The sequence below is a fragment of the Patagioenas fasciata genome, chromosome 1 (genome assembly GCF_037038585.1).
Source record: "Patagioenas fasciata isolate bPatFas1 chromosome 1, bPatFas1.hap1, whole genome shotgun sequence".
Classification (NCBI taxonomy): Eukaryota; Metazoa; Chordata; class Aves; order Columbiformes; family Columbidae; genus Patagioenas; species Patagioenas fasciata.
In genome coordinates this window covers 118757957-118782721 of record NC_092520.1, presented here as the reverse complement: position 1 = coordinate 118782721, position 24765 = coordinate 118757957, and the positions used below count along the sequence as shown (strand labels likewise).

General features: G+C 39.4%; 2 protein-coding genes across 5 annotated transcripts in view; one reads left to right on the top strand and one right to left on the bottom strand.

Annotated features, from left to right (window-relative positions):
- Positions 1–10717, top strand: part of LOC136111186 (cohesin subunit SA-2-like) — a 62598-nt gene extending 51881 nt beyond the window's left edge. For all 3 annotated transcript variants that reach the window (XM_071813419.1, XM_065855173.2, XM_065855181.2), the window contains exons 28-33: positions 991–1145; positions 1241–1369; positions 4682–4872; positions 5871–6045; positions 7068–7161; positions 8261–10717. In XM_071813419.1, the coding sequence (XP_071669520.1) occupies positions 991–1145; positions 1241–1369; positions 4682–4872; positions 5871–6045; positions 7068–7161; positions 8261–8269 (753 nt within the window). In that variant the 3' untranslated portion in view covers positions 8270–10717. The remainder of the gene's footprint in view (positions 1–990; positions 1146–1240; positions 1370–4681; positions 4873–5870; positions 6046–7067; positions 7162–8260) is intronic.
- PPP2R3B (protein phosphatase 2 regulatory subunit B''beta) overlaps positions 10668–24765 on the bottom strand; it is a 54024-nt gene continuing 39926 nt past the window's right edge. For both annotated transcript variants that reach the window (XM_065855200.2, XM_065855208.2), the window contains 8 exons: positions 24523–24609; positions 23944–24100; positions 22049–22097; positions 20647–20736; positions 19769–19944; positions 17210–17328; positions 17019–17125; positions 10668–11868 (listed from right to left, as the gene is read on the bottom strand). In XM_065855200.2, coding sequence (XP_065711272.1) covers positions 11724–11868; positions 17019–17125; positions 17210–17328; positions 19769–19944; positions 20647–20736; positions 22049–22097; positions 23944–24100; positions 24523–24609 — 930 coding nt within the window. In that variant the 3' untranslated portion in view covers positions 10668–11723. The remainder of the gene's footprint in view (positions 11869–17018; positions 17126–17209; positions 17329–19768; positions 19945–20646; positions 20737–22048; positions 22098–23943; positions 24101–24522; positions 24610–24765) is intronic.

The window sequence follows — 24765 nt, the reverse complement described above, 5'->3', positions numbered from 1 at the left end:
GTAGGTATCTCCTAACAAAGGTTAAGGATATTATCCTGTGTTTTACGGACAGCTTCAGTTCCCTTTGAATCTGATGAAGCACAAACGCATCTGTGGCTGACCAGCTCTAATCCCCAGTATCTGCAGTATTTTTTTTCTGAAAGCAAGCGTGCCGCAGCTCTTCTGAAGGGTCTCAGTTGCTGGGGCTTGCAGCTGCTGGCTGATGAGGCCAGTTAAGCTATTTTAGCAGCGCTTTTGCCGGCGCTGCCAATGCCCAGAGCTGCTTCCAGCTTGAAGTCCTGCCGTGAGCCACAGAGCGGGCTCCTCCTTGGGGGGTACTGATACGTGAGCTTTGCTTATTTCACAGGCATTGCCAGGGGCTTAGATCTGTGAACAAGCCACTGAAATCTGAGCTTAGATGAGGCCGAGCAGCATTTGGCTGCATATATTCTGCTGACATAGTCAGGACTTTGTGTTTAGGTATCACATAGACAACAGGCCCTTTTTGGCCTTTGCTTGACCTTGAAAGTTAACAGGTTGAAGGGAATAAGCTGCCTCCATGTTCTGTGAGGAAAACAACCCCAAACATAGTTAATTTGGCTTGAGACTTATTTTTGACCCGGTCTCACTGTCAGAAATTGGACTATGCTGCTGCCAAACTTTCTGTCTGCATTCTGATATTCTGAAAGCCTCTCAGGTAAATTAGGCCTCTTGAGCTTGATTCAGAAGTCCCAACAGGAGCTGGGCTCAGTGAAAGCAACATCTTCAGGAATCGGTTTTCTGTGTACGCACGTATTTATTTATTTATAATTCATGCTTCACTGTTAAGCACAACAGTGTCCTTCTTGTCATTTCCTTCTTGTTGTTCCAGTCGTGGGCTTACCTGCTCTTTTGTAAGGCTTCTGTCTGCCTAAGCTCGCTGTTGCTTGCTGTGTACATCTCTGCGCCCTCCTGGTGCTTTGTTTGCCAGTAGGATTACATATGGTTGCTTATTGGAGACTTCTTTTGTAGCTGTTTCAGGCACATGCAGAAAGCCAGGACAGAAGTAGTGACGTGGACTTCTCCTCTGCTTCCTTCACAAATATTAAAGAACTCGCTCGTCGCTTTTCACTAACATTTGGCTGGGACCAGGTGAAATGTAGAGAATCCGTGGCTATGATACACAAGTATGTGCCGTGTAGCATCACTTTGTCCATGGTCATTGCTTTTGTCAGTTGTCTGTTTTATTACTCTCACCTCTCTCTGTTTTTTCTTCCAATAGGGAAGGGATTGAATTTGCTTTTCAAGGAGCTGCTGGAGTAGATGGAAAATGCTTACCTCCTAACTTGAACTTTCTGTTAATCATCAGTGAATTTTCCAACAAGCTGCTAAAGCCTGACAAAAGACTAGTGTAAGTTAAGTTCTTGTACTGGGAGACTTGACCTTCAGTGTTGCGGAAGCTGCTCAACGGCTTTTCAGAAGACTTTTGAAATTAATCTGCCCCTGAGGCTGTTAGTTTGAGAGACACTTGTAGAATTTTGTAGTAGTAGTAATTTCCAATTGTATGTGCAGTATGCATTCTAGATCCTTTTTAGACATAGTTGTGGCCACATGTGGCAATTCTACGGGAAAGACGTTAACTTGGTAGGAGAGATTTGTAACTTGACTGGCTAGTGGAGTGCCAGGAATACTTTTCTGAGCAGAAAAGTAAACTGAGAAGATCAAGGAAGAGGTAATGCCTGGATCATTATTTTGTAATTCCGAAGCTTCAGGTCTGAATTACCTGAGTTCCATGGAATATATCTGGAATAGAAATATACATGACACTATTCATAATGGGAATATTTAAATTCAAGAATTTACTATTTATAGGGGAATATACCCTGATCCAGGGTATATGGTTTAAGTATTTACATTTAATAAGATACGAATGATAGCCTTATTTTAGCATCATGCGATATTATGTATCTGAACAGAGAGACGTATGTTTATGTCTCTTTCTTCCTTCTTCACCTGCATGAACTCCAGTTATTTTTTGGGAAGGAAGTAATTTTTTTCTTTCTATTTGACCTTCCTTCTATTTGCTGCTTATTTTGGATCCGGATCTCTGCACTTCAGTCTTCTGTTTACAGATACTGTAACAACTATTGCAAAATATCTAATAGGTATTTACATCTTCATGAGAGCATATATGAAGACACGGGAATGTAAGATGAAACATTGATTCACATCTGCCTTTTTGAACTTCTGAACAAATCACTCTGGTACTTGACAGGAAAAGTTACGCTTTAGAGAAGTAGTCAGCAGAAATGGGAAAAAAACCCCAACAACTACGTATTGCTGAGCTCTGTGTAACTTGTTTGCACTTGAGCCACTTTGTCTTAAGTTGGAGGTTAACATCCATGGGTCAAGAGTGGTAAAATGTCTACTTTCCTGTTACTTTACATGACAAACACAGTTTATTAATGATTGCCAGTTGCTCGTATAATGTATTGAAAAAATGGATTCAAATCCAAAATGCAAAATACAGAAGAAAAATATTTGACATATGCTGATTACAGCCCCTAGTAAATCTCAAGTGGATAATCTATGGGTAGTCATAACTTCTATTTCTGTTCTTGCATTTGAGATCTATGACTAGAATTGGTTTTGTGCAGTTTCTGTGCGACTCTGTCCATGTTACCTGATTTTTGAAGAGCTGTTACCTTGTATTTGATGACACTTGTGCAATAAGTAGATTTCTGTTTTAATTTACCTCCAAGGAGTATTTTTTAATTAAACAGGGGGAAAATATTTCATGATTAATGTAGGCAGATTTAAAGCTAAATCCTGATGATTTTTTCCTGGGGCTGTATTTAACTTTTTGACCAGTACATGTATTCCAGAAGTGTATTTCTGAATGTATTAGGTACATTCAGGTAGGTTTCTTCATTGAAAACTTTTGTGGGAAATAGAGAACCTAGCAGGGAATGCTCTTTGACTTCACTTCTTAACTGCTTTGGACCCTCCCACTGCTGCTGGGAACAAAGGGGAAACAATCAAATTCACAAGGGGGGAAATTGCAAGTTTATCCGCAACTACATTCAGACCATGTTTCTAGAGTAACAGTTTCTATTCTGGGAGGCCTAAGATGCCTTGCAGGGGCTGGAGATTATATTTCCTCTTAGAAATATTTAGGTTTAGCTCCATCATAAATTACTGGATGGAATGTTTTAGGTCAACATGAACTTTTAGAAATAAGCATCTGGTTATTTTCATTTTTATTATTAATCATAGGATTGATGTCCAGGTCTGTATGTTAACATATGTGAATGTACCTGTAACAGATGAGATACAGAATATGGGCATTTGTTAGAAAGGAGTATATTTCAACACCATCAAAGTGTATGGATTTTAACCTCCTCCCCTCTAATTACTCAGCCTGTAGCTGTAAAATATCTGACTTGTCAATTGCTCCGTGCCACAAAATGCACACGAGAAATTAATTATTGAATAACAAGCAGCACAAAGGGGCCTGATTCCTGAATCAGTAGGAGTCTTTCCATTGACACTGATAGCAGTTGGATTAGACCCTAAAGCAGTAGTTACAATACGGTCTTGTTCGAAACCAACAAATCCCATTACCAGGGTTTCTTGATCCCTGGGGCCCCCAGGGTCTGTGACTCTAATTGTTTCAGAGTTAGTGCTTACCCTAACCTCTTCCCAGCACTGGTTTTCTTGTTTTGCAAAGCAAATTAAATGTCTGATATTTTCCAGGCCACACTCCTAATCAAAGCAAGAATAATGTAGTGTACAGGCTGGCGTTAAAACTGTCACTTCTGGTATTTGCTGAGATGGGGTCTGTTTTAACAACACTGGGCTTGATTTTAAAGTGATGAGCCGCAGCTGAAATATAGTGAATATCCAGTTTCTAATCCCAAGTCAGACTTTAGCTTTCTTTCCTTATTGTTATGAAGTAGGAATTGGTCAAAAAGACTTTGTCAGAAACTTCTTGCTTTTCAAAAAGAATGTTTGAAGGAGACCCCTTAGCTCCAGAAAAGGCGGTGACTTCACCTGGGATTCAAGTCTGTGGGTTGAATCAGGCAGAACAGGGATTGGAATGAACATTTTCCACACCCTCTGTGTTGCCACACCTGCAGAGCTGTTAACTCCTCCTTGCAGACACTTGACATTTTATTTGGAACATGGGAGAATTGGGTTGATTTTGAGATGATATTGTAGAAAAGTGGGTTTATTGGTTGTTCTTTTTAAAAATTTTGACAAAAGAGGCATTCATGGCATAAATACCCCATTACCAGACCTGCTGTGGCTTGAATCACAAGGAGCATCTCTTGCCTGGGATCTCCTTTGTGTTGCAGCCCATGAGGCAGAGAGGGCCGCTGGGAGAAGGGGCTCATCCTCGCAGAGTTCTGCTCCGTCCTGGCTGCTCGTGGCAGCAGCAACTGGCAGGGACTTTTCCTGCATGGCAAGTTCTTTCTAGAGACTGATGTAATTCTGTAATTCCTGTGAATCAAGTGTTGTTTCTAATGTTAAAATTCAAGGACGCGTTTAAGCGTCAGACATATCAGATATTTCTGAGAAAAGGGGTGCCCTTGCTTTTTCTTTGACAGTTCTGTCTGCACCTTTGGAGGGTAAAGGGAAAATAACTTTCTAGCAATAACTTCCCTAGATATTGAGGGGAAAGATGCTGAATTTTCTTAAGCTTGCTCTTGGTTTTCTCCAGGTACACTTACTTACAAAGGTATATAGCAGAACCACTGCCTTGCAGAGGAGATGACTGGCAGCCGTTGATTTTCTACAGAAACTCTTTACTGGCAAATGAAGATGAGGAGGGCTTTGTCCTCGGCAGTCCAGGAGAGTCGTCTTCTGTGGGCACATCCAAGACATCTTCTTTTAAAAGGAAATTGTCCAATGGTATGATAACTTGCCTGTTCTGGACCAGCTGTATTTGCTTTGTCCCAGCAAAAATGCACTTCATGCTTTGCTTTAGCAGTACCACAGTGCATTGGATGTTGTGGACTTTCCAGTTTGAGCTGTGGCTTTTGCCTTCAGCTTTGTTGTTGTAAGAGACCTGTTCGTCACTTAATAGCAGGAAGTTTGGTCTGGAGGCTTTACATCAGCTGAATTCAAATAATCTCAAATTCTGCTCTGCACTGAGCTCTGGCATTTGTCTGTGCCATTGAGACTTGGTTCGTTGCTTTCAGTTGTTAAGTTATGGGTGTTGTTGCTTTAGGCCTTGTAGATAATTGAGACAGGAGATGTATGTCCAGAAGGTGATTCAGATGATCTGGGCCAAATAATCTCCTGGGGTGTTTCTTTCTGCTGAATTTCTAGGGAGCCTATAGGATTATACTCCTCACTTAAAGAGTTCTAGTTAGGTGGGCTAGATCCAGGCTTTAACAGCTCTCATGGACTTGCAATCTGTATTGAGGTATTCACTGCACTGATATGGTGGGACTTCTTAGTTAAATGTAGTAAAGCCACAATGAAACTAATTGCCAGTAAAAATGCTAAATGCTATGGACATGTGCAGTTGTATGTGGAAGAAAGGGAATTTTTCCAGAGCATCCTTTAATTTCTCATCTTTGACCCACCTTCAGAAAGCTTGTTCCTTTGTGTCCCAAAGGCCCTCCTTTCTGGAGGGTTACATAGGCTCAACAGTACTGATAGCACTTGTGGACCAGAGCCAAGATCATAAATCCAGGTTGCAAAAATGACCAGTGGGCAAAGTAAACTGCTTTTCTTTTATGTGGCTTTTTAGCTGGTTCCTTCAATAAATGAATGCTTTGCTCCAAATCTCCCTTTGAGCTTGGCCCCATTGCTTCAGCGCTGTGGGGGACCTGTTGGAAACGTCCATCTCAAGACCTTTGTGAGTGAGGCTGGAGAACGAGCCTGTTCACTGTCTGTTACAGGGTCTTTGCCTGAAACCAGCCAGACCGAAGCAGCAAGCAAAGCTCCAGACCTGCGGTGTGCTACCCGGCTGGCCTCTGTAGCGGGGAAAAGCAGAAAGAGGCTAAAATCTCGAGAGGTGTGCTTGCAGGAGCATTTGCCATTCCTTTGTCCAGGAGGGCTGCAGAGAAGATACTGGTGAGAGTTTTGTCTTACAAGCTTCTTCGCTTGCCCTGGTGTTCATGGCTATGGTCTCTCTATCCACCTCTGCTTCTGTTTTTTTTTAATACTTCCATGGGCAAAATGCACAGGGGGTGTGCCCCTCCTGTCTTTCTGTGTCCCAGAGACGGTTGTTTCTTTTGTTTCCTTAGTCCAATATCTGCATTTGCTGCTTTAGCCTGATTGTCCCCCACTGTCACAGGGCTTCTGCACCTTCTCAGACTAAGACCGAGTGTGCAGAAAAGAAGACAAGGAAAGGGTTCTCCATCCCATGTTTCTTGTCTCTGGTCCTGATGAGGAGGCTGTGCTCTCAGTCACTCGCTGGCTGTTTGCTGCAGCCTGATGATGAGTGTTTTCTGCATCTCTGGAAATGAAGGAGGATTCTTGTACTGTGTATCTGGTGACTTGCATCCAGAGAGGCGTGTGTCTGTGTGCAGCATGCACACACACCTGAGTGAAACCCCACAGAACTTGGGTGTAAGAGGTGTTGCAGAAATAGGGAGGCTGGAGTCTACTTTTGAGCTCTGTAAAGCACTTGAAGTGCTCAGTTGGAATATTTTCCTTTAATACTGTTCATTTATTGAGGTGTTGTGTTCTGTTTCCCATATCGATAACTTAAAAGATGGAACACAAATCCCAGCACAACGTATATTTTTCTAGGATTTGGGACACTTGTTGAATGGACCTGGTGAATACATGTAACATAGAACAAAAATTTATTAAACATGTACGTGATTACAGATCCAGCTGCTGTTTAAATGAATGTTTTATTTCTGAACTGCTTTATTGGAAATTCCTCAGAGCATAACCTCTTTCGTACCTGGGAAATACTGGGCCAGAAATTTTGGGCTACCTTACATGGCTATCATCTCTGCAGCAGATCTGAATACATGAACTGCTCTGCTTTAAGCACGCTTGTGCAAGGTGCAACCTCGGTAACAAATTTTCTCGTGACTTATTTTGTTGTTTGTTTTTTGTTTGTTTGTTTTTTCAATTTCCAGCAAAGCTGAGATTAAGACGGAAGATGTCTCGAAGGAGGGTCAAGCAGAAGACTCAATTGAAGATGTTGATGTTGACGTTGTTGGTGCAGACCAGGTAATTAATTCCATCTTATGTTTTCTGTCTCTGAGGACAGCTGTAGTTGAGGTGGATGAATGTGAGTTCAAAATCTCATGAGTACCCATCTAGCAGCAAAGCGGCTGCTCTTTTGTGGCCCCTTCCAGACTGAGAAAAGGGCTTCTCCCCTCTTCCCTTTCCAGATGCTGCTGTAGTCTCCTTCTTCAGCTCAATCTGTATTTTTAAGGCAATTCTCATTGTAGGATCTAGACATCCTTAGGTACACTGAACAGCAGCTGGGGTGCATTCTGAGGAGGATCCAGTTTCCTTTTTTCCCCATACTATGAAGCTCCTTGATTAAGAACCATTTGCTGCAGTTGCTTCACGTTACTGACCCATTGCAGAGATGGCACTGCTGCAAGGCCTGCAGGGAACGTCCCCTTCAAAAATGGAGTTTGCATTGTGCTCTTCAGATGGAAAGACTCAGGATGTGTCTGATCACTGGTCAGCCCAGGGCTCTCACTGGATTGTCCCTTGTTTCTTGCTGTTTTCCAGTGAAGGCTGTTGGGGAGATTAAATTGTCCCCAAACCAGCTGGGGATTTGAAGGGAAGCACGGGAACACTGTGGGCTTGGAGTGGCAGCCAGCATAGCTGAACAAATGGTTTATTTTCATATCTGAGTGGTGCTTGGGGTTCATTAAGGAAGACTAGAAGGAAAAAAGGACTTCTGCCTTTTCTTCCAGTTATATGCCTTTTAAAATGTAGACTATTTGGACCATATGCTTGGAGTAGCTCCTATTGAAGATGATAGATAGATAGATAGATAGATAGATAGATAGATAGATAGATAGATAGATAGATAATAAAATTATAATTTAAATCTTTGGACCAAGATGAACACCATACAGGAATTGCGCTATTTCGCTAGTATATGGCCTTTTCCTGTAGTGCCTTTTCTGAGTTCCTTGCGGTATAGAAAAGCTTCTTTCCTTTTGTGGAAGCTAAGTCGAGAGCCAGGTGCGATCACGCTGCTAAACGTTTGAAGGCTACACTTTTATTCTGATTCCTCATGTGCTCTTACATGACATTTTCTTGATAGTATGAGACTGATGTAATCTTTTTTTTTTTTCTGGTAAAGGACAGTTAAGGAGCTGAGAGGATACATGGAAGTGAAGAAGATTGCCGTTTTTTTCTGCAAATTGTTTACCTGAAAATGGGGTTGTGATGGCATCAGCCAAGGCAGCAGGAGATGTGGATGAAGTCAAATCTGTGCCCGTGGGTACCCACCCAGAACCAGCTGCACACCAGCACAGCAGTTGATTTCTCCATGTTGCTGTTTGTGGTGTTACTGATTTGGCTGTTGTGCTCCTGAGGTTGTGGGCATTGTGAACATCATTACTCTGCTGCATCCTGGTCCTCGATGCTGCTTTGGAACAGTTCCCAGCCTCTAAGGATTGGAATCAGGGTACTGACAAATATTGAGTCAAAGACTCTGCAAACTAGCTGAGTCACACTTATTGAAATAGGGGGCAGTGTTCTATTGGATGTATCACCCATCATTTGAGATAAGATGGGTATCTACTCATTTCCTTGACTTGGCAGCACCATTTCCTGCCTGTAAGATGGAAAACCTGAATCAAATACTCTGAAAGTATTTCTAAATTCCAGTGCTGACGGAGATGTGGTTAGTGGTCTGTGAGGATCAGGACATGCTTGCAGGAGACTTGTATCAAGGCTTCTAAGCAACAAAGAAAGAAACAGTGGACCAGTTGACTATTTTCCTCTGGAAGAAACTCCTTATATATCATGCAGTATTTACTCTGAAAATATAAAGCCTGAAAAGACAATGATGTAAATAGACTGTAAACATGGCCCTTCAAAGGTAGTTTTTCCATTAAGAATTTGCAAATGAGAGTGTTTCAGAGGCAGGAGGCTGGGGAGTGCTGGCTGTGTTCACTGACCCTTTGTCACTGCTCCATGGAATTGTACACTGCACTAATCCTGTCATCAAGCTTTAATTTTGTATATTTTTTTTAATTGTGTGTAAAATTAATCTACATAGTCATTACTGTCCATTAGTGCTGAAAGTGCAAGTGCTCTTCCCACACCAGGTCTGGTGAAAGCAGAGCAGCAGTGCTATTGGCCTTCTAGTTTGCCATGTTACTAAACAGAGTTAGCAGTGAGCTCCCATGAATGTCTCTCAGTATTGGGTATCCTGAAGTGCCAATAGGCTGATAAGAGGAGAGGGGCAGCACTCCCCTAAATAATGCTGATTATCAGCCAGATCAACTTGTTCTCAGTTCCCCTGTGACTCCCCTGGACTGTTATGATGTTTCCCTCATCCACCTCAATTTGTAGATCTAGGCCTAAATACTTACCAGGTAGGCAGAGTACAGCTGGACTTGGACTAAGAAAACACACCTGGGATGGCATCACATGGAGATGCATCAGGAAAAGGTTCTTCCCCCAGAGGGTGGTGGAGCACTGGAACAGGCTCCCCAGGGAGGTGTCACAGCCCCAAGCCTGACAGTGTTCAAGAAGAGACTGGACAACACCCTCAGACACATGGTGTGAACTGTGGGGTTGTCATATGCAGGGACAGGAGTTGGTCCCTTCCAGCTCAGGACATGCCATGATTCTATGCTTTCATTCTTGTAATGAAGGACTAGGGCTGGGAATTACCCTGCTGGGCGAAGGTGCGGTAATCTTTCTAGTTCATGTATTGCAAGAAGAGTCACTTCCACAGTAACAACAATGATTTACTATCCTACAGCTGTTCAAATCCTTTAGGAAAAAAGGGAGGGGGATTTAACAGGCACTTTGTTAAACACACAGTGGCAACAACAGCTACAGGTTTTGCAGAAGGGAATCTACCTTCCACTGTGGCTGTTTATTTAATGGAGAAACATCCCCTTGTGATGAGAAAGCCCTTGGCTTTATGTGCCCATTTACAAACCCCTTTAAGAAGGGGGGTTCCAGCTGCAGGTTTACAGGTAGGGAAAAGTCCCCACCCCTTGAGCAACGATGGACATTCAGAATCATCTGCCAGAAAGTCAGTTGGTCCTTTCCCACAGCACCGAAGGGAACAAAGTGTAACATAAAGCTACTCTATCTCTTTGCTGCTTAAAAAAAACCCAAGCCACAAGCAAGTAGTGCAAGGTATCTGACCAACACTGGAAAATGTGATGAGTTTCCATTAAAATTGGAATAATCAACCCTGATTTCATTTTGAAAAAAATCCTTTGATTTGAATGTTCCTTGGTTAAGGTTCACTAACAGATCTTAGTGATGAGTTTCATTACTTAAGATACACAAGTTTGTAAGTCTCTACCTGAGACTGTGTGAAGGGTTGAGTGGAACAGATTTTTCTGTGCCACATCCAGCTGTTCAGCAGTGTCTTTGGGGTGAGGAGAAACCTGGTAGAGCTTGATGGCTTTGAATATGCAGCTTGGTGGAATTGTCCAACCAGACTGCATACATGTGAAATGGTTCTGTAACAGTAACAAGTTAATTGTATGCAGTACATAATAATGAGAACTGATAAATTACATGTATGAAAATCTTTATTTGAAAATACAAACATGATTTTAAAACATTTTAACAGATCTACACTGCAACCAAAAAAATAACTTACATCTTTTTGTACATTTTTTTTTTTTTCTCAATAAAATCTGTTTAACAGTAAGAGTGAGGCAACACTTTGAAGCTGCTGTGACACTGATGAATATCCATGGAATGTGTCAATAGCAAACAACTGAAGGGGGGATAGACAAAAGTACTGAATGCCCACAACAAATTAGTGCACATCACTGATCAAGTAACATTTATACAAAGGAATTTTTTAAAAAAATTGGTTCCTTCTACATGAATTAACACACTTATTTTGGATCAAGTATGAACACTAAGCCAGACTTCAATCTTTTTATAATGAACATTGATGAAAAGACTGAAGTTCAAAAGGGCAAGCAAAATTAAAATGGGGGCAAACAAGGACTACATGGAGAAGAGAAGCAACTTTTCTCAGGCGTTTGCTTTCCTTGTGCACTGATATGCCCAGCTTGTCAAATGGAACTCTGTCAGTAAGTGAGCACGGAATTGTGCACTTACATTCATGTCTTTTCCTTGCCAAGGCATAAACACCCTTGGGCTGTCTATGAGCATAAAAGCATCAGAAGCCAGGTATATATAAATTGCCTCCTTACCTCCCATAGCAAGACAGGAATAGCTGTTCACGTATGGGATGGAGATGGTCAGTGCACCACACATCAACTTAGAGAGAATTATACAGTTCTCTTAAAAGCAATAGATTACTTTTCTCTAAAGTCAAATATTGTTATTCTTCCAAAAAGGAATTACGCAACATCTGTAAATAAATATTTTAATCGATTTTACAAACTATAGACTATTGAATAAATACAAAAAGTTTCATCATTCCATACAAACGCGCTTCTTTTGTTTAAAAGGTAGTGTAGTGATTAAATATTTTTAGCACAGAACTAAGCTGACCTCCTGGAACCAAAACCCACTGAAATGTACAGGTGTGTAGCAGACCTGCTGCAGACTGTCCCTCCTCTTATGCAAGTGCTGACCGAAAGTAACCACTACTCAAAGTCCTCTTCGTAGTCATATTCATCCAAGTCTACACCAGCCAGATGGGAAGGCATTTCAAAAAATGGTCTTTTTTCCATTTGATACTTTAGGACACTGGCCTTCTGATGGTCTACAGGATTCAGTTCTGCTTCATACCTACGGGCAGGCAAAGAGAGAAAATGCAAGAGCCTAGCTATGTTGGGAAGTGCCTAAATGTTAGAGCACTAACAGGACACCTGCAGGAAGAAGATAATTTCCAATATTTTGTATTTATAGTAAACACATATGCTGAAGCAGCACTAGCTTTCTGTTAGAATCACTTTAAATGTAAGCTTGCTTACTCTTCCATCACATGCAGAACTTAGTGAGATACACAGCACTACTGAAAGGATTCCAAGCACATACTGCTCTGGTGGACTATTCTTAAGTTAGAAATGGTCAAATGCATGACAAGTGCTTGACAGAAACCCTTCCCATTTCTTTCAAGCAAGCTGAAATTATGCTGAATTAGGTAGAACAAGCTACACCTGTAGTAGATACAACAAAAGAGAAAGAATACTATCATTAAAATAGACAGAGCACAGGAAGTGATAGCAACCAACTGTTTATTTAAAGCAGATGACAGAAAGCAAAAGGCAGTTGTTTAACGTGAAATTACTGATAACCACTTGCTGCTGATAAAAATGAACAGATGGAGAATGAAATGTGATGTTTAACTGACTCAAGTCAGTGAAGGTTGATGGTCAGTGAAGGTGGTAGATGCCCCATCCCCACAGACATTCCAGGCCAGGCTCTGAGCAACCTGATCTGGTTGAAGATGTCTCTGCTCATTGCAGGGGATTGGACTAGATGACCTCGGAAGGCCCCTTCCAACCCAAACTATTCTATGATTCAAAGAATATCTGCTTCAGCATCATTTAGGTGAGATCAATCTGTCATTGACAGCCATTGAAAAAAATTAAACATAAATCTCTGTAGAGATTTATGACATCAGATTGAAGAATCGACCATTTCCTGGGTGCAGTTGACTATTTTTTGCACATCTTCCCAAATGCTACTGAACCTCATCCCAGCACAGGATCATTTCCATCTGCTTGACAAGACCAGGCAAGAAAGGAGCTTTAGAAACTGCAGCACCTGTTCTTCAAATGGGACTATAATGGCATTATGTGGTGACTGAGAGAAGTGTTCTTGCAGACAAAGTCATAAGTGCAAAGAAGAGTTAAATACTAAGGATTTTCTATGAACACTAGAACAGAGTAGCAGAGATGGGAGGCAGAACATTTTCAGTTGTGAATGCAAGTCTATTGAAACACTTCATAGGTAAACTATTAAACATATTAAGCCACTCTTCGTAGATAAACTATTACAAAATTGAAGCCAGCTTCAGCATTATTTTGAATAAAAGAAATCTAGCAAAATAAAGATGCTTTGATAACATCAGGTAAAGATTAAACAGTGAGTAGAAATAGTTCCTGATTTTTTTTTAATTACTTTATCCTTCTCGGGCTATTAAAGCCTCAACTGAGTGAGCATCCATCAGTGTTCATGCAGTGAAGGGAACGCCTTGGGTTTCTCCCACAAGTTCACCACTGATTTGAACAGGGAACAAAAGTCATTCTAAGAGAGTTACTTTACTGAGCTACACATTTGAAAACAAGGATTTGGAAGAAAGATTCTGCCCTAACAACAGTTTTGTCTCACAAATCTGTCATTTATAGTCTTCTACACAATTAATTTCATCTTTTTGAGGGGTTTTTGTTTGCCTTTTTTTTTTTCCTATCCAAATAGAAACATCTTGAATGCACCTTTTGGATTTGTTTATTGCACAGTGCTACAGAGAGGGGCCAGCAGCTTCTCCAGTCATTCAAATGGCAGCATGAAGATATCTGAGATACCATTTGAAGGTCCCATCTACTCAGAAGATTGTTATTCAAACATTATTGGATCAAATGGAAATCCCACTCTCTTGCAAAGCTTGAGTGGCCTCATGAAATGTCACTTTCACCCATTTCCAAGATATTTAAGTCAAGAAAATTTAGAAACGCTGCTCCAGTTTTACACATCTGGGCACTGAAATGATTTCGGTTACTTCTCACAGTATTAGAAAGTCTATCGCTCCCTCCCAGCATGGAGGTTTTTTAAAAAAATACAAACATCCTGCTAAAAAACACCTCTAAAAAGTCCTTTTTCCCCCCCTCCTCACATTTCCGAAGCTCATGGGAATGTAGAGAAATGAGCCTATTTCTAGATTTCTGTGTACTCCCAAGTTTCAGATCAACTGTTTTAATAGCAATGTCAGGAAAATATTTACCACAGAGGTAATCAAATAATAATTAAAAAATACTGGATTGTCAAACAGTCACTTCAGTTTGGACAGGCCTTACAACCCTTTAAAAGCAGTAAATGATTTTAAGGAAATGCCCATACTATGTTTTTGTAAATATTTTTGTTCATTGAACTCTCCTAACAGCAGCAAGAAAATGTTTAGTAGGCTTGTGTTTCTCTCAGCTTCAGCAGTAGAAAATAAACTTCATTTTTCAGGACACATGTATGCAAAAAATTATTCAGACAGTCCTGCTTCAGTGTTAAGTTTTGAAGACATTTGCTGACCTTCACTTTCAGGAAGTGTTGAAACTTTAAGTCAGATTTGACAATGTCTCCCTGAGACAGATCAGAATAGATTTTCTTTAGATTTTCCTCTTTTTGCTCAGAGCTAGGATTCAGTTGCTTATTTGATAAACAATTTGGAAGGTAACCTTTACTCTTCATAAGAACAAAAAACCCTCAATTCAGCCATTGAAATGCAACAGCCTTCACAACCTTCTGATGTAAGGGTCTGCAGAAACCAGTAAAATGAAGCGAAATACTTGTTTGTTTCTATTTAGTCCGTGCAAATACATCTGACATGTGGTTTTTGTATATGATACTTGAAACACTTGGCCAAATTATTAAGTGGTAGTTAAAGGACACATTGAGCATTACAACCTATACTCCAAGGAAAGAAAGCAACAAAACTTGAGGAACACTTGGATGGAAGTTTTTACCCTTCTGTGTGGAGAGCCACCAGTTAGGCTATGGCTTATGCATCAAACCCAAGTAGTTTACAGAAAGTCATTACATTCATAAAATGCATGATTTTTGGGGCTGTGCTTCCACAGGATGCAGTATTTTTCTTGAATTGTCAGGTTTTTTTTCTACTAATACCAGAAGCAGAGGCAACCTGTAACCAAAGCGATGCTTGCGTTCACAAAGACCAGGCTCAAAAGTAATGAGAAACTGGATGTTTTAGCATCATACATCTCCATATCCCAGCACACTCCACTATATTCTTAGAATAACATGCTGGCTTTCCTTAAGGAGTGCATTTACAGTGAAAGTGCATTTTTTTCCAGTTCTAGGGTTATTAGGATTCTGCTTTACATACCATAAGTTCCAGAATAATGTCTGTATTACTTAGGCTGTAATTGCATGGACATATAAAGAAGACTGTGCCTGTGCTGCTGAGAGAACAAACATCATGGAAGTACCTCAAAATATAAGTGTCTAAGACCTGTTAGAAGTTTACCAGAGAGTGAAAATTTAAGGTAAATTATTAAATATAATCCAAAGGTTTAACTTTAGAGACATTTTGTACTTTAGTTTCTATTTTGTCCACTTTCTGTGTAAAGCCACAGAACCACAGTTTCAGGTACACCTTGAATAAATTTTTCATGGAAAAGAAGTGATCTGAAATACATGAAAATAAAACAACTTAGTCTAAGCAATAATCACAGAGATACTTCTAGCTCAGAGAAACAGCTGCAGTCAATGAACTCATAACTGAACTTGAATAAAAGTATCTTGAGGTTCTTGCTTTATATCCCTTTTTCACTTGCGAGTGGAATTGTGCCTAAACATTATCTCAGAACTTTACAAAATTACACTTGTCTACCACAGTCCAGCAATTTCAAACCTTTAACCAGAGGCACAGAGTCAACCTGCTTTCCTGACACACAGGTCCCTTACTACTGATGTCAAAAGGATATTTTGCCTCGTTTCAGTTGCTGGTGACACCGCATGAGGTCTCGGGACAGAACGCCACAGGACCAGCTGAAATCCCTCCTTGCCAATCTAGCTGAAGGATGAGCTTTCACAGACCAGTTGGAATACTTCTGAACCCCCAGTATATCCCAATTGACAAAATAACTGGTTTCTTATGGAATTCCACAGCAAAGATATAAGAGGCTTTAAGAGCTGCAAGGTAGAATAATAGGATCTTAATGGAATCCAGGAAATCTGCATTGAACCATCAACTCTCAGGTAACCTTGAGACAAATTTAGTCACAACCCATCTGAATTTCACAATTTTGCATCTGAAAATGGGCTAAATGGGGTTACCGCTCAAATTCTAGAAAATCAAAACAGCAGCAGAATTTTAAAACAGGAAGGTGGAGACAGAACTACAGCAACAGAAGTGCACAAACTGACCAGCACAAGAGAGAAAACAAGGTTAAAACAAAGGTGGAAAACATCGAGAAAGTGGTTCTAGTTAAGATTTAAGATCTTCAGATTTAACAGTACCTCAAGGCTCCTAAATGTTAGTCAGTTCTGTCTCAAGCTTGGGCTCTCAGTCTCACCTGTTGATGCACCTTCTTCCCTTAGTCTCTTAAATATTGAGTTAGTCATTCTCTAAACGCTTGGCAAGAATCAGAGACACTTTAAAATGGAATACTGATGCAGGAAAATACATTTTCTGTAGACAGTCTCATCAATCTAACGCCTAAACCATGTTAAATTTGTACTTGTTTTCCTTATCTTTTTAAATAAGGGAAACAATGAATGGCAAATTTGGGACTTTGGATTCCAAGAGGTTCTGGAAACTACATAGCAAAAGTAAAGGAGTGATTTTGAACCAGTAAGATTTACTATCTTATCTACTGTTAGAGGACCTTGATAAAATACTTCCAAGCTGATATAACTGAGTTCAGAAGTAAGACTTTTTTTCTCCCCAAATCTCTTAATGAAGGTCTTCATTCATTTAACAATGAACTACAAAAATTGATGTTGTATTTTGTTTAGAGTTGAAGCTTATTCAAATCTTATTTTAATTCCAAAATTCAAAGTAGGACCTCTGACAAAACCAATGTGATCACAAACTGTCAAGTAATATTTAATGCAAGATATAAGCAAGGTTCTTCCTCCCTTACTGAGCACACCATGAAATGTAACAAACAGCAACGTTCTACAGAAATAGCATCAAGGATGATAGTGATGGTGATGATTAATAGCGAGGATTTGTACCAGCCCTCCTGCTACATTCTTACCCGTCATTCCACTGGTCACCTGCTGCCTCTTCTGCTACCAAGATATCATACTCTTCAGCAGCGTATCTCTCCCAGTCAGAGACCTCCTGGCTTTCACCTTCACCATCCTAAACAACCACATTGCAGGTTATAAAAACACATATTAATTGTTAAGCACATAGCTAAACACACTTTTAAAGCTTCATACTCACCCGCAACATAGAAAACTGATCCTTCTGTTCATGGTCAAGGTATTTTTCAATGTTGAAAAAAGTATCAAAAAACACATCTGTCAACTTGCATTGCTTTAAATCATGCAGAGTAATTTTTCCTATAATGAAGATTACGAGACATGTTTAGAACTGACACTATCTTTTCTCCAAAAAGGAGGAATGTTATTCAAAAGTTAAGTCATCATTATGCTTAAGAACATTTGTCATTGATGCTCAACACAATTGGAGAGAAGCGAACAGATGAAATACACACCTAGAGAAGTGTCCTTCACAACGGACAGAACTTTTACATGTTTCAGATTTGTCACTTGCTTTAGCTGTCATCCTACTGTCCTTCAATGTGCTGGAGTGACATGCAGTCTGCCTCACATAGCTATTAAAAATAATTTAAGCTAATTCTCTAAGCTTCTTCAAGATGTAGAAGTCTCCCCTGAGCTAGCTGTTCCTTGTCAAGCAGTGCTTGGGTAGCAAATAGGAATCTCCTCTGGCCCTTTCTCCTCCAGTCTTGAAGTGACAAACATGTGACAGATGACACTGTGTGACTGTGCTCCACACAAATGAATTTTTCATAGGGACTAGTTTGCTACACTTGTCCAGCTGGATATTTACTGCTTGAGAAGAAAGCCAAATGCTCAGAGGTGTTTTGTTTGTATTTTATAAAGTGACACTTTAAAGACTCAGATCAGTGGATCTGTCAAGTATTAGAAGTATTTGTCAGGTTGCTCAGAAATGTTACCTTATTTCAAAGTTCAATATTAAGCTTCTGCAGGAAGACTGAAAGACACCAGACATATAAGGAAAGTCTGTCCTTAAAACTCTGCTTTATTGATTCACCTGAAATACAGGCAGCCTTCTGTCGTCAGTCAAAGAGGGCCTAACTGCAGATGTCATGGAAGAGCTCAATAAGAGCAGACTTAGAACAGTATTTCCTCAGTCTACTGTCCCAGCCTCTAACAAAGTATAACTCAAGGACACCAGAGGGAAGCAGAAGAAGGATCCCATTTGGAAATGGCCACCACGCTCGTGTCTGTCACCATCTGAAGTACTTCAGTGTGTCCCTCCTGCCCTACAGCTGGCGCCCCAGAGCGACACAAATCCCTCACGGCACCTGTGGTGTATCTGTCAGGCCCACACAGATGTCTGATGTGTTGGGCCATCTCAAGTGGCAGCAGCTCTCCACAACCAAGCAACTGATTTGAATCCCAGTTATATAAGCTCCCCATTTAAGTCAGACACCTATATTTGGTTCATTGACTTGCTCTCCAGTTTCCATTTATTGCAGTGGGAGCTTAGACAGCTAACACTCACGTAGATGACTACCACTATTCATCCCTCAAGGACCAAAAAAAAAAATGAAATTCAAATTCAAGTTGGAAATACTCAGCGCTTCATCTAGAAATGTCTAAATGTGAAACACTAGCACAACATTACACTTGCTAAACAAAAGCATGAAATAAGATGGTCAGCATTTTTTTTTTACCATAAAAATGGCAAACATTAGTATACATGATAGAGGTTGCTGCTCCTATTAAACACCGCAAGAGCAAATAGGCAAGTTCTAAATTTATTGCAATGTGGAGCCCGCACAATCATAGCAACCAGACTGTATGCCAAGTCCTTTTACACTCTGAAATTCACATTGAAAAGAACAACTATAATAAGGGTTATTAGTGCTAACTGTGGTCAAGTGTTGAGATATTAAGTTTAGATACCTGCTGACCTCAGTTGAGCTCAACAAATTCCTGAAGACTAATCCATCACGGCTTTTATCAACTTGTGACACAAGTATCAGAGGTGGAGGCCATGAACATGCAAGATATCCCTCTTGACACCACAGTAATATGTTTACCAAAGCATACAAAAATATTTTTAGTATTAAGCAGCACAGAAGAGCAACTATGAAGTGAGCACCATGCTCACTTAATGCGTTTTTTTTTTCAGGTGTAAAATATAAAGTGAAGTTTAATCAGCTAAAGATCATATATGTCAAATGCAGGAAGGTAGAATGCAGGTTGCTGAAGGTTCAAATTAATGTAAAAAATAGCCAAAACCAATTTAGTATTCAGTTATCTTTATGCCCCTTGACAGGAATTTCCTAGGGGCAGTTTACGCTTCTAACCTCAAATAAGTCATTACTGATCTACAGAGAAAAACACTGTTTAGAAACTGTTCTCTCTGAAGAAATCTCAACTAAATGAATGCTGGAACAGGTAAGAGAGAAGTGAACAGAATAGTCGTGAGCTTTTTTTGAAACCACCACCTCAGCCAGATAGTGACAAGATGTCCTTTAAGGCTAAACATGGTTACAAGCCCAAAATAAAAGCCTGCATAGAATTCAAAAGCAGCATACTACATTTTAGTATGAAAATGAACACCTGCCTACTGTTGGAAGACCATTTGATTAACAAGCTCTAACAGACTTCAGAGAAAAGACAACACAAAGCCATATTCTTCACGTGACCAACTGAGCGCTCTTAAGGGTGCACTATCTCCTAACCCAGAGAAACAGGAGCTAGAGATGGAAACAGATTTTATTACCTTCATATTGTGGCTTCACAAGATCCAGCATCTGGCACAAACAGTCTTCAAATGGCAAAGGTTCTATGGCCATGTTATCTAATTTTTGGCACTGTTCTTCATAAAAATACTCCAATTCATACATAGACAAAGCACCATCTCCATCAAGATCCATGCAGCGAAACCAGTATTCAATGCTGAAATTCAGTAATTAAAAGCAAAGAACTGTTTACACAAACAGAATTTTAAGAATTTTTATTGCCTGTTTTAAAGGCTATGTTACTTACAGATGCAAAACTAGAATTAAGACTACATTCACTTATACCATAGGAAGTCATTAAACACCACCTATTGTGGTAGGAGTTTCAGGTATTTGCTGTGCCATATGATACTGCATTTGAAAACACACATGGGTGGGTGAAAGAGGAGACAACTAAAACATGTGGCTTTACATAAAAACCTCAAGGGAGCCAATGAGAAAATGAATCATGAATAAAAATGCAAGTTCTGTTTTCATACTGAACAAGGCAGCGACACATCACTCAACAGCTTTCTTATCAATATCCTACAGGTAATGCTGGCTGCCTGGTTTCCCAAAGTCACTGGCATCACGGAGCAGCTGCAACTTCCTTCATGTTGCATGTCTATGACCCTGTCTCTAAGGAGGCCACACACAGCATATGGAACAGTAACAGTTAATTAGCCTTTAGAAGTCATTAAAATAGACTTTCACAACAGCAACAACAGGAGACACTGATAAGTAAGAATGATGCTATGAACTGGGCCAGCTTTCCACTCATGTTTTTATCATTTAGCTTCTTCTAGTACAGTTCCCACTGAACATCAGTGGTTGCTATTTAAGGACTGGAAAACCTGCTAACACACAAATCCATTCTTACCTAGTTGGTGTCTTCTTGTCCTCTTCAGATATCAAAAACCAGACAAAATCAGCATAGCTAATTTTTCCATCTTTTTGTGCTTTCCTACCCCTTGAAGGTCAATAGGGGAAAAGATAGAAAATTTATTTTAAAACACTCAGCTTTCACTAACCAAAGTTAAACATTACTTTCCTTGGTGCATCCTAAAGGATGCAGTGTTTCCTCAGGTGACTTATCATAAACAACACTGATCATTCTGGACAAGGAGCTTGTGCACTCTGTTCTGTTTCTACTGCAACGAGTATTTAAAGAAGAAGGCAGCAGCTGGAAGAAGGCAGCACTCTGTCCAGAAGGACTTATAGCTTTCCTTCACAGGCAACAATACCACTACTTAATTGTTAACAGAAAAAATACATCAATTCATAAAAAAAATAGAAATATATATATACACACACACACATATATACATATATGTGTATATATACATATATATAAATATACAAGCAGACATGCTTTTTACAATTTCTATTCAGGTGAAAGTGATGAGATCTTAAAGCTGTACAGAACTCTACTAGGTAAAAGTATTGGAACGGAAATACAAAGATAAAGATGAAATAAAAACATGCAGGAAGTGTTTGTGGCAAGAACATAGTTGTCTGTTTCTACTCTTACACCACAGAACACATCATCCAAATACTTTCTGAAGATATACAGTCAATATTTCTAGTAAAAAGTCATATTGAATTTCATTCCTCAAATCCCTTTTTTGCTGTTTTATTCTCAAAATGCTCGGCAACATAAGAAGTATGTTTTGTCTTGCCCAAAAAACTTGCATAAAGGAGTCAAGCCTCATTTCACTATCTTCAGCTTTTGTTCTGTTACTTCTGTTTATCAGTCACTTTCTAGCTGCAGAAATTGTGCTAGCAAAATGTTTCAAACGTGAGTTAAATGCTGTAACTACACAAGAATAAGCCAATCCAAGTGGGAACAATGAAGAATGACTGTCAAAAATGTGACTAAACTCAACTGGAGATACTGTAAAAATATCTGTTGATACAATAAGCATTGATTCTATCAGAAGTACTGAAAAGCCCAGTTCCCTTGGAAAATTTGGCAGGTTTGTGGGATGGAAAAATGACAATGCAAACATTTCTTCCCTTCTTCATTCCCATCCCCGCAAAACCACAGAATATCCTATGGTGAGTTTTCAGTCAGGTAAAGAAAGAAGACTGAACTTGTACTAAGCCAAGGTTCCAAGGGCACTCCAGTACTACTAGAGTTGAAACCACAATACTAAAAATCTGGAAATTCACTGTTCCATTTCAAGAGGAAGGTGTTTTTTTTTCTGGGAATGTCACACCTCATTCAACAAGCAAATACATAAATATTAAATTGGATTTAGTTTAGCATATAAAGTAAGTACCTTGTTACTGCTCCTGAGAAGATCCTCTCTATCATCCTATTTGATATTGCTGTGGAAAAAGGTTTAAAACAGTGTCAATTAAATACAAGTTATTTTTGCTTTGTATTGTCAGTTGCCGAGTTTACTGGAAACCTCGAATATATACACATCTGTGAGAAAGATCAAGTGCACCTCTCATTAATCCCTTTGAGGTCTCTTGGAGATCACTTAACGCAGTCTCCAAAGCAAAGCTAGAACCAACCAACTTTGAATGCAGGTTTGATGCAGAAATAGTAGCACAATAACAGTCATGAAATTGACCAATTAGTAAGACAGCATTTACCAGTTCTTTGACAAGTAAATCATGTTTTGAAGTGCCATTACAGTTTATATGACCTTGGTTTTGACAAAGAGCCAAAATAGAATTGGCATGTTAATACATAATGAGCATACCTAACTCATTCTGACACGGGTCTATTTTTGACATAGTTCTGATCCAGGCTTCTAATTTTGAAACCATTTCAGGGATTTTAGAGACATGTCTTAACTGAGCACTACCTCTGTAAAGGATATTCAATTTATCCTGAAGAATTTGTGGACTGTATTCAAAGCAGCACATGATACTATTCTCACAGAATAATTACTGTGCATAATTCTAGCTCTGTAATATTTTTTCAGCATTGTAGAAATACTGATAATTAAAGCAGGTGGTTAACCATTCAAACAATTCATCTGTTTTATACACTCACGGTGAAGCTTTAACTGTATTATTCTAGTAAGGACACCAGTCCCTGCTTAACTACAGGATAGTAAATTTGTTTCAGGCATATGTGCTGCTGCTTCTTATCTACTTTTGAAATACTGAAGTTGTTCAACCTTCTGAACAGTAGCTACATACATTAATATTTTTCTTAGTATACTAAGTGTTTGATGCAGCCTAATTTTAGACCAGTGACAGTACAAAAGGAAGGGATTTATGAAACCTGATTATCTCATTTTGACATGCAAACAATAGAAATGTAAGACTAAAGATGGGTTTTCATATCCATTTTATGCTCTGATTTAGTCTAGTTCTCATTAAGCAGCAGCTGTTAAGCTTTAACCAGTATTCCACAGTTTAAAGGGTGCAAAACTATACTGGAAGTGGCGTAGTATTAGTTCTGTTTCCTTTCCAGAATGTACTAAGCAGAACAATCAAGCGAAAGAAGCTTTCCCTTCTCAGTTTCCTAAAGCGTTGTCAGACTTCAGTGAGCAAGTTTCCAGAAGCAATCCATCAGAATTGTCTTTATTCTTTCTAATGTGGGATAATATTCCAAAATCTTTCTTCTTAAGTAAGCTTTCCAGTCCTGAAGAGACTTTTAAGATTATAATGGACACAAAACGTTGAAAAAATCTCAACAGATCCATAAATGCTACAAGATTATTTAAGATAGGTACAAGTGTGCAAGACTACAGAATCACAGTGACTGTATATTGTGAATGCAGAAAACAAAGCTGCTAAACAGTATTAAAATAAAATGTACTGCAGCTGAATTAGCAAAACTTTATAATAAGCAAAGTACCTGCACATATGTTTCCCTTTTCTACTGTTTCCATACTTTGCCACAAAAACCACACCACTTGAATAATATCAGTAAAATGGATTGTTTCCAAGATAACAACCCAAAACTGCCAAGTGGAGGTTATAATATACCGAGACTTAAATGATCAGAATTCAAAATTCATAATTTTCATCAAATTTGGTATTGCTAGACACAAAGCAGCATCACAGATGACTTGTCCTCTATTTCATTAGTCAGCAGAATTAGCTATGCCAAGAGACTTGTGAACACTGGCCTTGGCAGTCAACCACTTCCTCCACTGAAAGTTTACAGGACATTTAATACACATAAACGAAGGTGCTTTATTTGTCATACCATGATCATTATGTCGAGCTAAATCCTTCCGGTCAATATACAGGTCGTGGTCTGTATCCAGCTCCCAAAATTTGCAATAGATAACATAAAAGTGCTCATACGAGAAGTAATCTGTCAGCTGGTTAATATCAGCTTCCTCTTCCAATAATGCCACATTCTATTACCAGAAGGATAAACAGAACACATTAAAGAATTTGTAAGACATTTGTTGAATGATCTGAGTTCTCATAACAAAGTTAATGTCTAATACTATTTCAGAAGAACAATTTTTATCTTGCAGAGACAGTGCACATCATGCAGCATGACAGCAAGGACTGAACACACCAAGTAGAAACTGAATGTGTCCACAGCAGAATGAGATCAGCGAGACTTCTGCTAATCACCTACGCATTTATACAGGTTCAGATAGAAGATGACATTTAAAACATATTCTAGTGTATGAGAGCTAATGCAACTGAGCCTTCACTAGTTTTTGGAAAAGGAAGAAATGCTACTTATGTTACTCACTTAAGCATTTAGTTAATGGGGTTTTTAAACTTGTAGAAACATCTGTCTTGTGAAATCTTAGACATTACGTACCTGCAAAAAGTTGCTTTTCCTGAGCTCGTTACAAGTTATTTTCCCAGACCAGGACCTATTTACTGTATAAAATATTCTCTGTATAACCTGCAAGAAATAGAAAATGGAAAGGTGATCTTAGGTATGCTAACTAAATACCCTCCCAAACATTTGTCAAAAAAAGTCTTCGATCAGCTGCATTACAGAACTCCATCTTCCCCTTATGTCCATTCTTGTTACTTAGCAAGTTGGTGCTTCTCTTAT